Below are 13,742 nucleotides of genomic sequence, written 5' to 3' on the forward strand. Positions count from 1 at the left end.
TCTGGGTGTCCTGGGTTTTTCCCGGCAGCGGAGAACCCTGCCAGGCTCTTGGGGTGGCTTTTGTGCCGCTGCGAAGCTGCCGAGGCCGAGCAGCGACCGCGGCGCGTTTCACCGCGGTGAAATTTGGATTTGGCGCTGAAATCCAAAATGCCCCCGTTGCGTGGGGTCCTGGGCGAAGGCTGAGGGGCAGTTTGGGTTCGGGGCCGCTCCTTTGGGGGTGCTGGCTCTGCCGTGTGGGGCTGCAGCTCCCGGGCCGGTCCTGGGCGCACAATGGGCGGAAGCCGGGCCCGCGCGCGGCTCCCGCGGCCGCTCCCGCTCCTCCCGGGCTATTTCCATCGCATTGTCCCCGGCGCAGGAAGGATGTCTCCAGCCCGCTTCCTCTCTGCCTCAAAGGGATGTGGGGCGGCCACGGGGAGCAGGGGATTTGTTGTGCAAGAGGCACAGTCCCGCTCCTCGAAGCTCCTCGGACTGAGGAGGGAGGGAGGGAAGGTCTCATCTTGCTCCGTGGTGGAGAAATACGGCCACCGAAGGGGGTGCTGGCTTTTGGGGGTGTTTTCAGCGTGGACAGGGCTCGGGTGGTGACAAAGGAATGCTGCAAAGCCCCTCCTGGGTTTTTGCACGGCTCCTGCTGCCGTGGTGGGGCAGAGTTGAGGCTCCTCGCTGCGGCGGAGGAGGCCGAGCTCCAACGTGCCAGGAAGTGAAAGTAGAATTAATTAAGACGGGAAATGATCTTAATTCGTTCTGGCTAAATCCCTTCAGCAGCAGTAAACCCCAGATATCTGGAGCAAAGCTCTGGGCCGGGGCATGGCCCTGCCTCAGAGGCGGCCGTGAGAGATCTCTGGGGTTTGTCTGGGGGGCAGAGCCTTTCCTGGGGCTGGTGGTGCCTCCTGGCAGGAGCCAGACTGGGAAATGCCCATCCCTGCCTGACCTGGATCCCCGCTGAGCCAGGATCACCCTGGGACAGCCGCAGCAGTCCAAACCCAGCTCTCACATGTGCTGGCATCCAGTCTGCCCTGGGACAGCTCCAGCTGATTTTTCCACGGGGGAGCAGAAAGCTTTAAGGATCCTTTTGGCTTTTTCCCTTGTCCCAGAGCGGATGGGGATGGAGCTGGGCTGTTTTACCCTCCTTGAGCAGCACCGTGGTCCCCGGGACTCCCTCCCTTCCCCACCCCAGAGCTTTGTGACCGAGCCCAGGGTCAGGGCCAGCCCCGGGACCTGCCAGGAGCACCAGGAGCTGGCGGGTTTCGCTGCTGACAGGAGGTGTCCGGCAGCGCCAGGGCGATGGAGCAACGCCTCGGCGGCGTGCAAGGGAAAATCTTGGATGGGCTGCGGCCTCGAGAGGGCCCCGGGGCCTGGGGTGATGTTCTGAGTAGTTTGAAGCTCCCCAGTGTGTGTCATGGCCCTGCCGGGGTCCCCGGGGGAGGAGGGATGGTGCGGAAGGAGGAGGGGATGGGGCAGCTCTGCCGTGCTCTCCCTTCTCCCAGCTTTGGGGCTGTGGCCATGGACGAGCAGCAGTTCTGAACCAGCTTCCAAGGGGTGCTGGAGGAGCTGCTGCAACGAAATCCCACTTCAGGCTGGCGAGGAAGCTTTTCCCCATGATTTTAAAATCCCAGCCAGAGTGAGGGGGCGCCTTCCTTAGCGTTTATCCTATTCCACGTTCCTGTTTGCAAAGGGGAGAGGGTCTGGTGCTCCCCTCCAGGCCAGAGGGGCTGGAATGGGCACCCCTGGGAGCAGGAGGAGGGCTGGAATTGGGGCTGGACGCTGATTCACCGTGGCTTCCCCCGAGAGACCTCGGCGTTTCCACCTGCTGCCGCTGCCCGCTGCCAGCACCTGCCCGAGCCCACGCAAAACCTCCCTGTTTATTTTGTCTGAAAGCAAAATATCCCCCAGAGGGGCGGGGGGAGGGATGCCCGCTGTGGCTTAATTGCACTTAATGAGCCTGGTGAGGCCGGCTGCCAGCCAGGGCTTTGCCAAGGCTCGGATCTGCCCGTGAGAACTGCAAGGGTGTGGCCGTGCCCGGGACCGGGGATCCCAGAGCTCCCGGGGCCGCTCTTCCCACGGCCTCGGTGGCCGCGGGGACCCCAGGAGCCGCAGGGACACGATGCCACCCGTGGGTGAGCGTGCCAGGCGGGTGGGGGGCTGGAACAGGTGGGGTGGTGCGAGGGGCACCTGGAGCACCTGGAGCGGGGTCCGCGGGCTGCGTCCGGGTGTGTGCCCGGTTGTTTGGGTGCCGGGTGAGCTTTAAGGGCCTGGATGTGTTTGGGGTTCTGCTGGGCCGACACCAGCTCTGATCCTGAGAGGTTTGAGGGCTCGATCCCACCATGAGCGTGGATTCCTTGGCGTCCAAGTCATTGCTGCTGCGCTGGGCTCGCCGGGGCTTCCTCTGCCGGTTCTTTTTCCTTTTCCCCCATTTCTGGACGGTTCAGCAGCAGCAGCAGCAGCAGCAGCTCCTCTTTCTGGGTTAGAGCCCCAGGGCAGTGTTGCTCCACGGTGTGGAGCACTCACACACCCACCTGCACCCTCAGTCCTGCCGGAGCCTCCTCCAAGGCTTCTCTTTGGGACTCCGGGTGCTCCTGGCATCTCCTCCCACCAGAAATCCCGCCTGCTGCCTTTCCTGCAGCTTCTCCATCCCGGATGGAATTCCCAGCATCTCCCCACAGCTGCCTGCCAGCCGCAGCACCGAGCCAGGTTTGTCGCGGGGTGGCTGTCCCTGCAGGGTGGCTGTCCCTGCTGTCCCCGCAGTCCCCAGGGTGCGGCTCCTCAGATCCAGGCAGGTTTCATCCTCCTCTGCACTGAGGATTTGACACCTGCACCTTTCCCAGCCTGGCTGATGCCAGCCCTGAGCTTTCCCAGCTCCTTCCCGAGCAGCCGGGGAGGGGAGGCAGCGCCCGCCGTGGGGAAGGGCACCCCGAGTGTGTTTGTGCAGGAAACTGAAAATGCTGCGGCTTCCTCCCTGCGACAGAAATAACTCACGCTGGGCCCCAGGTCTGCCCTGGGGAGCTCCTCCGTGGCTCCTCAGACAGCCGGGGGTCAGCACGGGGCAGGTTTGGGGTGAGCCCCGGCTGGGCCCTGCCTGGCGGAGGTTGAGCAGTCCAAGGACTGCTCAGGGAATTGATTTCGTGCCTCTCCCTTTGTGCCCGTGGCTGCCCGTGCCTCTCCCAGCTCCTTCTGCTTCTCCTGAGCCTCGGGTTTTTTCCTTAGATTTCCTTTTCTGCCCTCCAGCCCAGCTCTGGACCTCGACCAGCGTTTGCCCAAGGGCTTTCCTCGCCCGCGGCTCGCAGGGAGGCTCTAATTAACGGGCAGGTCGCCTTGAGTAGCCACTTGCCGGGAGTGGGTATTGAGTGATTCCAGCTTTTTTTTTTGTCTCAGCGCTTCCAGATCAAGCACGAAGCCGCTTCGGGCAGCGCTGAGCCTTCCCCGGGGGGCTGTGACTCAAGCTGGGCTCTTGCAGCAGCAATTAAAAGGATAAGTCGGTGCGGCGCTGTGCCGGCAGCGGTGCCCGAGCAGCTCCCGGTGGATGCCCCGGGGAGGGCGGGAGGAGCCGCCGAGCTCGGGAGCGTCCTCCTGCGCTTGGGTAGCCGAGGAGAGAGAGGTTCCGCACTCGTTCGATCTCTCCTCTGCTTCCCCCGGCCCGGCATCCTCCCGGGCTGATGCCACCGGAGCGGCCCCGAGGCGCTTCCCCGGTTCCCGGCAGCGCTGGGCTGCGTCCCGGGGCATCGTCCTGCCGGGAGAACAGAGAGCTCCTCCCGCGGGGAGCGGGGCCGGAGCCTGTCCCCAGAGAGGGCAGGAGGCGATGCCGAGCTCCGGGCAGCGCCGGTGCCCCTTGCCGGGAGCCCGGAGAGGGGGATGAGGCTGCTGCAGGGCACCGGGGCGCTCCAGCTCGGCCAGAGCCGCGGGGTTCGCCAGCCCGGAGGTGCTGCCCGTGTCCCATCTGTGTCCCATCTGTGTCCCAGTCCATCCCTGCCTGCGCTCGGCGGTGCTGGAGCTTTTTCCCCCGTGAGCCCCTCAAGGAGAGGAGCTGGGCGGTGCCGAGGAGCGGCAGCGCCCCGCGGGGTGTTCGCTGCAGGGAAAGGCCCCGCGGGAGCGGCAGGAGGGGCAGGTTTGAGATTTGCCTCCCCTCGGGGACAGGGCGAGGGCTGGGGGTCCCCAGAGCCGGGAGGAGCCAGCGGATCCCGGCCGGGCTGGGAGAGGGTGAGGGGAGGGATCCGGAGGGGCGGGATGCGCTCTGGGGCGGGATGCGCTCTGGGGGTGTTTCTCCTCTGGGAAAAAGAGGATTTCCCCCAAATCTCGTGAGTCTCTGGGATTTGAGGCTGCCTGCGCCGCTCTGGGCAGCTCGAGGCCGCCTTGGCTCCCCTTGGGCAGAGCCCTGTGGTCGCGGCTTTCCCGGTGCTCCTCAGGAAGCCGCGGTCGCCGCGAGGTTTCCTGGGGACACCTCTCCCTCCTCCGCTCTTCGGGATGGGCTGGGTGACCCGTGGGGGTGGCAGGGTGCAGGAAATGACTGCCAGAGGTTTCCAGCTGTGCCAGGGCTGCGGTGGGGATGGAGCCACTCGCCGTCCCTCCTCTCCCCTGGCCCGGCTGCGGCTGCAGGAGATGAGGGAGACCTTTGATCCCCCTCGTCTCTGGGGCTGCCCACGCTCAAACCACATTCTGTGGGACCCGCGAGGCAGCTCCATCCTGCCTGTGCCCAGAATTTCCTGCGGTTTAATACCTGGATGTCCCTGAGGTCTCAAATTTAGGCCGAAATGCTTTTGCTGGGGGGTTTTGCCTCAGCGCGTTCAGGGCTGGGGGCTCTGAAGGCTTCCAAAGCTCATCCCTGCGAGAGGGGCAGCATCCAGGGGGCTCCTGCAAATCCCTCCAGCTCCTCTGGGAGCAGGAAGGAACAGGAAAGAAGTTATTTGGTGGCTTGGGCAGTGCCTGAGGTGAAGTCCCTGTCCCCTGTTCAGGTTTGGGGTGACTCGGTGGATGTGGGGTCACCTCGTGATCCTCGGGACCACCCTCGCCCCGGAGGCGAAACCTTCCAGGGCCGATGGATTTGAGAGCATGTGGAAAACCTGCCTTGGAACACAGACCTGGCTCACCTCCAGGAGCGTCTGATTTAGCCCTGGAGAGTTCCCTGTGCCTCTCCCAGGAACCCGGCCCTGGATGCTGCGGGAGCAGCGTGGTCCCCTCGGGTGGGATGGGAGCAGCGGAAGCAGGGCTTGGGCTGGAGCAGGGGGTGTTAAAACCGGCAGCACATCCCGGCCCAAAGGTGTTTCCTCCCTGTCCCTGGACTCTGGGCCGGCCCTGAGGTTTTTGGGTCCCGGAGCCATGAGTTTCTAAAGGAAATGTGCACATTTGTGGGGAGAAAATTCCAGGGAGGGCTATTAAGTGTCTGACTCAAAGGTCACGAGCTGCAAATAACCGGGGAGAGCAATCAGAGGAAGCATCTCGCCCTGATCTGCCTCCCCAGGCCTGATGTGCAGCTCGTTTCTAGGCTCCAGCAGGGAAAATTCCCATTTTTTGTGCTTGGAATGCCTGAATAACTGCTCTGCTCACAGGTGCACGGCGTGGTTGGGTGTGTGGCTGAATCCTGGTTCATGCCTTTGGTTGTGGGAAAGGTTTTGTGCTGCCCTGGTGACTTTGCCAAACTTTAATCATCGTCTGTCTCATTTTTTTTCAATTCTTTTTTTCTGGAAGCTTTCTGCAGAAGGAAGTTTGCAAGAATCAGAGCAGAAAAATTTGGGTTTACCCTGGTGGAAAAACTCTCAGGGGGCTTTTCTTGGAGCAGCATCAGCCTCGTCTCATTTTGGAGCAGGAATTTGCTGTCTGGTGGGGAAGGGAGGGATCCACCCACATCTGGCTGAGGCGTAAAACCCCTGAAACTCCCACTCCAAGAGCTCCAGAAAGAGTTATCAGAACTTGGCACCCGGCTGCTCCAAACATTACATCTTCCCTGAGCATCATCTGCTCTCTTATGGCTCCTGCGGGACGTGGCCGGCGCTCTCTCCGTGCGGGGACAGCTGAGGGGGTGCAGGGCTTTCCCTGGAGCTGCTGTCCCTGGAGCTGCTGTCCCTGGAGCAGCTTTCCCTGGAGCTGCTTTCCCCGGAGCCCCCATCCTGGAGCAGCTTTCCCTGGAGCTGCTGTCCCTGGAGCAGCTTTCCCTGGAGCTGCTTTCCCCGGAGCCCCCATCCCTGGAGCCCCCATCCCTGGAGCTCCCATCCCTGGAGCTCCCATCCCCGGAGCTCTGTGCTAAGGAGAGGAAAGAGGAAAATGCCCCAAAGGCTGGGATTTTGTGGGATCCTGCGAGGAAACCCCTCGGGGACACTCGGGATGGAGGTAGGGGACAAAGGGCCGCGTGGGCAGCTGTGGGGGCGTGGCAGTGTCCCCCCAGAAGCTGGGGCTGGGGGGCTTGGCTGGTTTTTCTCTGTCGTTCTGGGGGCAGGGTTTGGTCCCTAATCAAAGCCGGTGCCCCGGGGCGCAGCGGGGTTAAACGAGGCACCCCAGCACCGGGATTTCCTATTTCTCGAGTTCTCCCTTTGTGATCTTCGTGTTCTTTCAACACGGTCCTTTTGGTGTGGTTTCTTATTTAAGTGTTTTTAATTTGAGCGAGCTCCCTCCAGCTCATTCCTGCTCCTTGTGCAGGGCTCTGGAGAAGACCTTTTCCCTTTTATTAGAGAGGAATGTTTTTAATCGCCCGCATTCCTCAGCCCGCCTGAACTCTGAACCTTTCACAGCACATCAGCATGAGATGGGAAAGGCTTTCATGAGAGAAGATGGTTCATTGGAAAAACCCAGCCTGGATTTGACTGCTGCTCCACCTCCGAGCGAGCTGCGGGCGGGCAGGGATGCGGGAAGGGAGGAGGGCTGGGATAAACAGGGATACAGGTGGGGATAAACAGGGATACAGGCGGGGACAAACAGGGATACAGGTGGGGATAAACAGGGATACAGGTGGGGACAAACAGGGATACAGGTGGGGACAAACAGGGATACAGGCGGGGATAAACAGGGATACAGGTGGGGATAAACAGGGATAAACAGGGATACAGGTGGGGATAAACAGGGATACAGGTGGGAACAAACAGGGATACAGGTGGGGATAAACAGGGATAGACAGGGATACAGGCAGGGATAGACAGGGATACAGGCAGGGATAAACAGGGATACAGGTGGGGATAAACAGGGATGGACAGGGATACAGGTGGGGATGCAGGTGGAGATATCTGCAGGGATAGACAGGGATGCAGGCAGGGATGAGGGCAGGGATAGACAGGGATACAGGTGGGGCTAAACAGGGATACAGGTGGGGATGCAGGTGGAGATACCTGCAGGGATAGGCAGGGATAGACAGGGATGCAGGCGTGGATGCACAGAACAGCAGAGCTGGGATGCCGCTGCTTTGCTCCTCAATACCCTTCCTGCCCTGCTTTGTTTGCCTGCTGCTTTATTTCCCTCTTATGTAAGCCCAGCTCTGTTGACGGCTGATTCGCCTCTTTAAAAACAATCAGGAAATGCCAAAGCAAAGATTTCTGTGCTGGATTTTTTTTTCTTTTCCGGGATGGCTGGCTGGGAGCAGCGTGGTGGTGTCCTGAGTGACACCAGCCCAGCACTGCCACCCCCACCCCGGGGAACTCGCTGCCACCAAACTCCCCCGTGTCCCAAAGCTCCTCAGGAGTCTGGGAGTGCTGCGGGGCAAAGTGGGGCTCCCCACCCTCCCTGGCCGTCCCAGCCCTCCCTCCGTGTCTGTCCCAGCTCATGGCTGAGCCCGTGGCCCCTCGGCTGCGCTCCCTGCTCCGTTCCGTGCCGGCAGCCTGGAAAATGCTGCTGAGGCGTGCGGGGCCGGAGCACAGAGCCCTCATTCATGGCCGGCCGCCGCTCTCCCAGGGCACTGCGGGGAGACGCCGTGTCACAGCCTCCCCTTCCCACGGAGGATCCCCGGGCCGGATCTGCTGCCCAGGGATGGGTTGTGCGATGGGCTCCTGGCCCCGCGGCTCCGTGGTCCCGAGCTGGGCATCCCGGTCCCCAACAGTGCATCCCAGTCCCAAACTGTGATCCTGATCCCAAGCTGGGCATCCCGGTCCCAAGCTGTGATCCTGATCCCAAACTGGGCATCCCAGTCCCAAGCTGTGATCCTGATCCCAAACTGGGCATTCCAGTCCCAAGCTGTGATCCTGATCCCAAGCTGGGCATCCTGGTCCCAAGCTGGGCATCCTGGTCCCAAATTTTGCATCCCAGTGCCAAACTGGGCATCCTGGTCCCAAATTTTGCATCCCAGTCCCAAACTGGGCATCCCAGTCCCAAACTGTGATAGCAGTCCCAAACTGTGATCCCGATCCCAAACTGTGCATCCCAGTCCTAAACTGTGATTCCAGTCCCAAATTGTGCATCCCAGTGCATCCCAGTCCCAAACTGGGCATCCCAGTCCTAAACTGTGATCCCAGTCCTAAACTGTGATCCCAGTCCCAAATTTTGCATCCCGGTCCCAAACTGTGACCCCAGTCCCAGCCACGTGTCCCGGCGCTGGTGGCTTCTGAGGGTCCCCTGGGCACTGGCAGGAGCCAGGCTGGGTTGGGGACAGGGACAAACCCCCAGGGGCCGCGGTGGGACTTTGCTTTTGGCTTTTTTTTGGGGCGGGGGGAAGGGGAGGAGCCGCGGGCTTGGCGGCCCCTGGATGGTGCGGGAGGGGGTTGTTTACTGTAGCTCCTGGCCCGGGGCCCGGCAGCAAACCCCAAATGAATTCAGGCTGCAGAGGGAGGTCACAAACAGCTCCCGGGGCAGGAGGGGCTTTGCCTGGGGGTCCGGAGCCGGGGGCTGGGGAGCATCCCTGGGGAGGTGCCACGTGCAGGGGTCTCACACCCTCATGGGGACAGTGGCTCCTGCCCAGAGCCCGGGTTTCCAGCCCTCGTCCCGCGCCGCCCTGGCACCCAGCACGGGACGTTTTGTGTTCCCAAGCTCTGGAAAACCGCCCTGAGTTCGGTGGCCTCATCCTGGCCAGGATCGTCAGGGCTGGGACACCAGTGTCACCCCGGGGCACGCCAGGCCAGGCCCCGCTCCCAGGGAGCCTTTTCTCATCCCGGTCTCTCTGAAAATCCGCTCGGACGTGCCCGGTGCGGGGTGGGCAGAGCTGGGGGCTGGGGCAGGCGCGGGGGCCACGCGGCCTCTCCTTCCCTGGCTCCGGAGCCTCTTGGCCCTGGGGATGCTCCGCAGCTTTTTCCTGGCTCCAGGCGAGCGCTGAGGAGTTGTTTTGTTTTTCTGGCTGCTGCCCGGCCTCCCTCTCCCCCGGCAGCCCCCATCCCTCCCCGCTCCGCTTCCGCCGCCTCGCCGTTTGTTTTCATAGGGACTGAAACAAATGATGTAGAGAGAGATTCCCAGAGCCCCCGCCAGAGCTTCCCCTCGGCGCTGCTGCCTCCTGGGGGCGTCTGGAGCAGCCCCTGCTTCACCTGCGGTGCCCCAATCCCTTCCCACCCCGTTTTTTTTCCCCCAATCCCTTCCCACCCCCTTTTTTTCCCCCAATCCCTTCCCATCCCGTTTTTCCCGGGAAGGGGCAGCATCAGGCCGTGCTCAGCCACCCTGGGCAGCTCAGACCAAACCCCAGAGCTTCCCGTGGGCATTTTTAGGGAGCAGAGAAAGGCTGGCGCAGCTCTTCGGGTGCCAGCAGCTGTGCCTGGCTGGGCCGGTCCTTCCCCATCACTGGAGTGATGATCCCAAACACAACCCCCGGCAGCGTCCCCAGCTCCTGTCCCGGCTCCTGCCCCTCCGTGGTGACATTTGGCCGGAGGGGACACGGGGCCAGCAGCGTCACGGGGCGGGATTTGGCCGGGCCGGAGGTGCCAGAAGTGCCCGGTGCCCATCCTGAGCTGTGCCAGTCACAGCCTGTCCTTGTCCCGCTGCCAGCTGCCCGAGCTGCCACCGCCGCTGCCAGCCCTGCTCCTGCCGAGGGGACAGCAGGGGACAGCAGGGGACAGCAGGGGACAGGCAGGAGGGGACACTGTTTTGGGGGTGTAATGGGCAGTTTCAGGTGTGTCACTGGCACTGTTTGGGTGTGTAAGGGACAGTTTCAGGTGTGTCACTGGCACTGTTTCGTTGTCCCCATGGGGCTGGGGTTTGACCCCTCAGGGAGGTTGTGCAGGGAACACCTTCACTCCGGAGCCCTTCTCCAGCACGATGCCCGGGAGAGGCGCCTGCAGCGCCCTGGAGCCTCTCCAGAGGAGTGGGATTCCCGGGAATCTCCTTCCCCGGCTCTGCAGGCAGAGGACGCTCCGTGGCAGATCCCCCTCGGTGGCAGGGCGGGTCCCCGCCGCCGTACCAGCCCGGTGACTGAGCCGTGTCCCTTTGTGTCCCCGCAGCTGCCGTGACCCCGTGCACCTCCCCGCGGGTGCCCCAGGCCGTGCCCATGGACCTGCGGATCGGGCAGCGCGTGGTCAAGCCGCAGGACTCGGCGCTGCTGGCCCTGAAGCAGCAGCAGCTGCAGCACCAGCTCTTCCTGGCCAGCCTGCACCAGCAGCAGGTGGAGCAGCTCGCCCACCAGCACGTCAGGGTATGGGGCAGGGCAGGGGGGCCCGCACCCCGCTTTTGGCAGCGTTTGGGGCGGGATTGGGCCCTTTGGAGGGTGAATTTTGCCCCCAGTGCCAGAAGCAGGGCTGGCTCTGAGTTCCCCTCTCTGGGCAGGGATTCAGAGGGAAAGGCTGGAAATCCCAATGCCAAAAGAACATTCCCAGGTGAATTCCTGCTTTTCCCTGAGCTGGACCATCTGGAGGGGTTTCCAGCCAGCCCAGGGACCGCTGTGACGCAAGGAGGCTGCTTGGGGAGGCAGGTGGAGGGGCTGGGTCTCGATTCCAGGCCAAATTCCAGGGCTGGAGCCGCCCGGCGTGTCCAGAGCGGCTGCGGGGGATCCCTGCGGGCCGGGACTGCCCCTTCCTCCCTGCCACCGCTGCTGCTCCGCCCGGGGCACGGCCGAGTCAGCGGCACTTGGCTTTCCTGGGCAGTGCCACCGAGCTCCGCTGCCACCCGCTGCCACCCGCAGCTCCTGCCCCACGCAGGATTTTGCTGCCAGGTTTCACTGGCACAAGAATGCAGCGGGATTTGGCAGGGATGGCTCCTCCAGAGCCGGGGATGGCTCCTCAGGGAGGCTTCAGAGGGAGGCAGGTGGGAGGACACCTCCAGGGAGCTCTGACCATTCCCAGGGAGTTGTGACCGTGCCCAGGGAGCTGTGATTGTGTCCAGAGAGGTGTAACCATGCCCAGGGAGTTGGGACCATGTCCAGAGAGTCGTGACCATTCCCAGGGAGGTGTGACCATGTCCAGGGAGCTGTGATTGTATCCAGGGAGCTGTAACCATGCCCAGGGAGCTGTGACCATGTCCAGAGAGTTGTGACCATTCCCAGGGAGGTGTGACCATGTCCAGGGAGTTGTGACCATGCCCAGGGAGCTGTGATTGTGTCCAGAGAGGTGTAACCATGCCCAGGGAGCTGTGACCATGCCCAGGGAGTTGTAATTGTGTCCAGGGAGTTGTGATTGTGCCCCCGGAGCCATGACCATGTCCAGGGAGGTGTGACCATGTCCAGGGAGGTGTGACCATTCCCAGGGAGCTGTGACCATGTCCAGGGAGCTGTGACCGTGCCCGGGGAGCTGTGACCATGTCCAGAGAGTTGTGATTGTGCCCCCGGAGCCGTGACCATGTCCAGGGAGGTGTGCCCACATCCAGGGATGTGCCCATCTTCAGGCACCGAGATGCCCCTGCGTGTCCCCAGGGCTGCTCGGGGCTCAGGGCAGGAGTCAGTTCTGCGGCTCAGCTGGGATTTCCCTCCCATCGCAGATTTTTTTTTTTTTCCTTTTGTACTCAACAAAGATTTTTATTTTTTGCCGCGTTGCGACACGGCAGACGTGTCCAAACACCCCGAGAGGAGGCAGCGAGCGGGAACAGACAGGTTTTGACTTTTTACGATGTCCCCAGGGAGAGCAAAGCGTCCCTGGAGACCGAAATGTGTCTGCTTTGTTGTGACGGAACACCTTCACACGCTCCCACCAGCCAGAGTGACACAAGGGACTGTCCCAGACTGCTCTGTCCCCGTGTCCCCCTGCCCGGGGCTGGGGAGGGCTCAGAGGGCTCGGGGGGGGCTGGGGGGGGGTTTATGGGGTCCTGTGCCCATGTCCCCGTCCCACAGGTGGCCATGGAGTCCCCGCACCGCGAGGCTGAGCCGGGCCAGCAGGAGCAGGAGCTGCGCCAGATCCTCAACAAGGACAAGAGCAAGCGCAGTAAGGGCTGCCCGTGCTCGGGGGGCACCGGGGGGGCTTTCGGGAGGGGTTTGGGGGGTTCTGCCCCTAGCCAGACCAAGCTCTGCCTTCCCCTGGGGGAAAGGGGTGCGAGAGCATCTGCAGAGTGGGGCTGCAACCCCTCTGGGACCCCTGGGGTGGGTTATGGACCCCATTCAGGTGACAGAGTCCAGTGGGACCCCCGGGCTGGGTTTGCAGCCCCCCAGATTGGGTTTGCAGCCTCCCAGATTGGGTTTTTAGCCCCCTGGGCTGGGTTTGCAGCCCCCAGGCTGGGTTTGCAGCCCCCCAGACTGGGTTTTCAGCCCCCCAGACTGGGTTTGCAGCCCCCCAGGCTGGGTTCGCAGCCCCCAGGCTGGGTTTGCAGCCCCCCACACTGGGTTTTCAGCCCCCCAGGCTGGGTTTGCAGCCCCCCAGGCTGGGTTTGCAGCCCCCCAGACTGGGTTTGCAGCCCCCCAGGCTGGGTTCTCAGCCCCCACACTGGGTTTGCAGCCCCCACGCTGGGTTTGCAGCCCCCGGGGCTGGGTTTGCAGCCCCCCAGGCTGGGTTTGCAGCCCCCCACACTGGGTTTGCAGCCCCCGGGCTGGGTTCTCAGCCCCCCACACTGGGTTTGCAGCCCCCGGGCTGGGTTCTCAGCCCCCCAGGCTGGGTTTGCAGCCCCCGGGCTGGGTTTTCAGCCCCCACACTGGGTTTGCAGCCCCCGGGCTGGGTTTTCAGCCCCCCACACTGGGTTTGCAGCCCCCCACACTGGGTTTGCAGCCCCCGGGCTGGGTTTGCAGCCCCCCAGGCTGGGTTTGCAGCCCCCACACTGGGTTTGCAGCCCCCCACACTGGGTTTGCAGCCCCCAGACTGGGTTTTCAGCCCCCCCACTGGGTTTGCAGCCCCCCAGACTGGGTTTGCAGCCCCCCCACTGGGTTTTCAGCCCCCCACACTGGGTTTGCAGCCCCCCAGGCTGGGTTTGCAGCCCCCCGGGCTGGCTGCGGCCCCTCCCAGCCGCGGTCTCCCGGCGCCCTCTGGTGCCGGCGCTGGCGGAGCCGCCGGGGGCTCGCTCCCAATTTCGGGATGCGCAGGGCTCCACATCGCGCCTGATTAATTATTAATCAGTTAATTAACTCGCGCTCAGAGGTGCCGAATGCCGGCACAGATCCGTGGGGTGTCCCACCGTAAGCACGGAGCATTCCTGCTGGGACGGACAGACGGGGAGCGGGATGGGAGCAGAGCCAGCTGCGCCTCTCGGGGGTCCCTGGAGCTCTGGGGTCGGGGTCCTGCCTGCAGGGACCCCTCAGAGTGGCTCTGAGCCCCGTGGGGTCCCCGTGGTCACCGTGGTCCCCGTGCAGGTGCCGTGGCCAGCACGGTGGTGAAGCAGAAGTTGGCCGAGGTCATCCTGAAGAAGCAGCAGGCGGCTCTGGAGAGGACCAGCAACGCCCCCGCTGCTGCCCTGCCCTACAGGTAAAGCACCTGTCGCCAGAGGACCTGTCCCTGTCCCTGTCCCTG

At 63.3% G+C, this 13,742-nt stretch overlaps 1 protein-coding gene across 7 annotated transcripts in view; it reads left to right on the forward strand.

Annotated features, from left to right (window-relative positions):
* HDAC7 (histone deacetylase 7) overlaps positions 1-13,742 on the forward strand; it is a 61,853-nt gene that overhangs the window by 34,191 nt on the left and 13,920 nt on the right. For 6 of the 7 annotated variants that reach the window (XR_005259858.1, XR_005259857.1, XM_038164256.1 and 3 more), the window contains exons 2-4: positions 10,326-10,516; positions 12,143-12,233; positions 13,586-13,697. Coding sequence is in view for 5 of the 7 variants with exons in the window: in XM_038164256.1 (XP_038020184.1) it covers positions 10,326-10,516; positions 12,143-12,233; positions 13,586-13,697 (394 nt within the window). In the remaining 2 variants the exon portion in view is untranslated. Of the gene's footprint in view, positions 1-2,086; positions 2,115-10,325; positions 10,517-12,142; positions 12,234-13,585; positions 13,698-13,742 lie in introns of those variants that run through there. The other variant, XM_038164257.1, reaches the window with a different exon arrangement.

This window comes from Motacilla alba, chromosome 29, assembly GCF_015832195.1.
Source record: "Motacilla alba alba isolate MOTALB_02 chromosome 29, Motacilla_alba_V1.0_pri, whole genome shotgun sequence".
NCBI classification, from domain to species: Eukaryota; Metazoa; Chordata; class Aves; order Passeriformes; family Motacillidae; genus Motacilla; species Motacilla alba.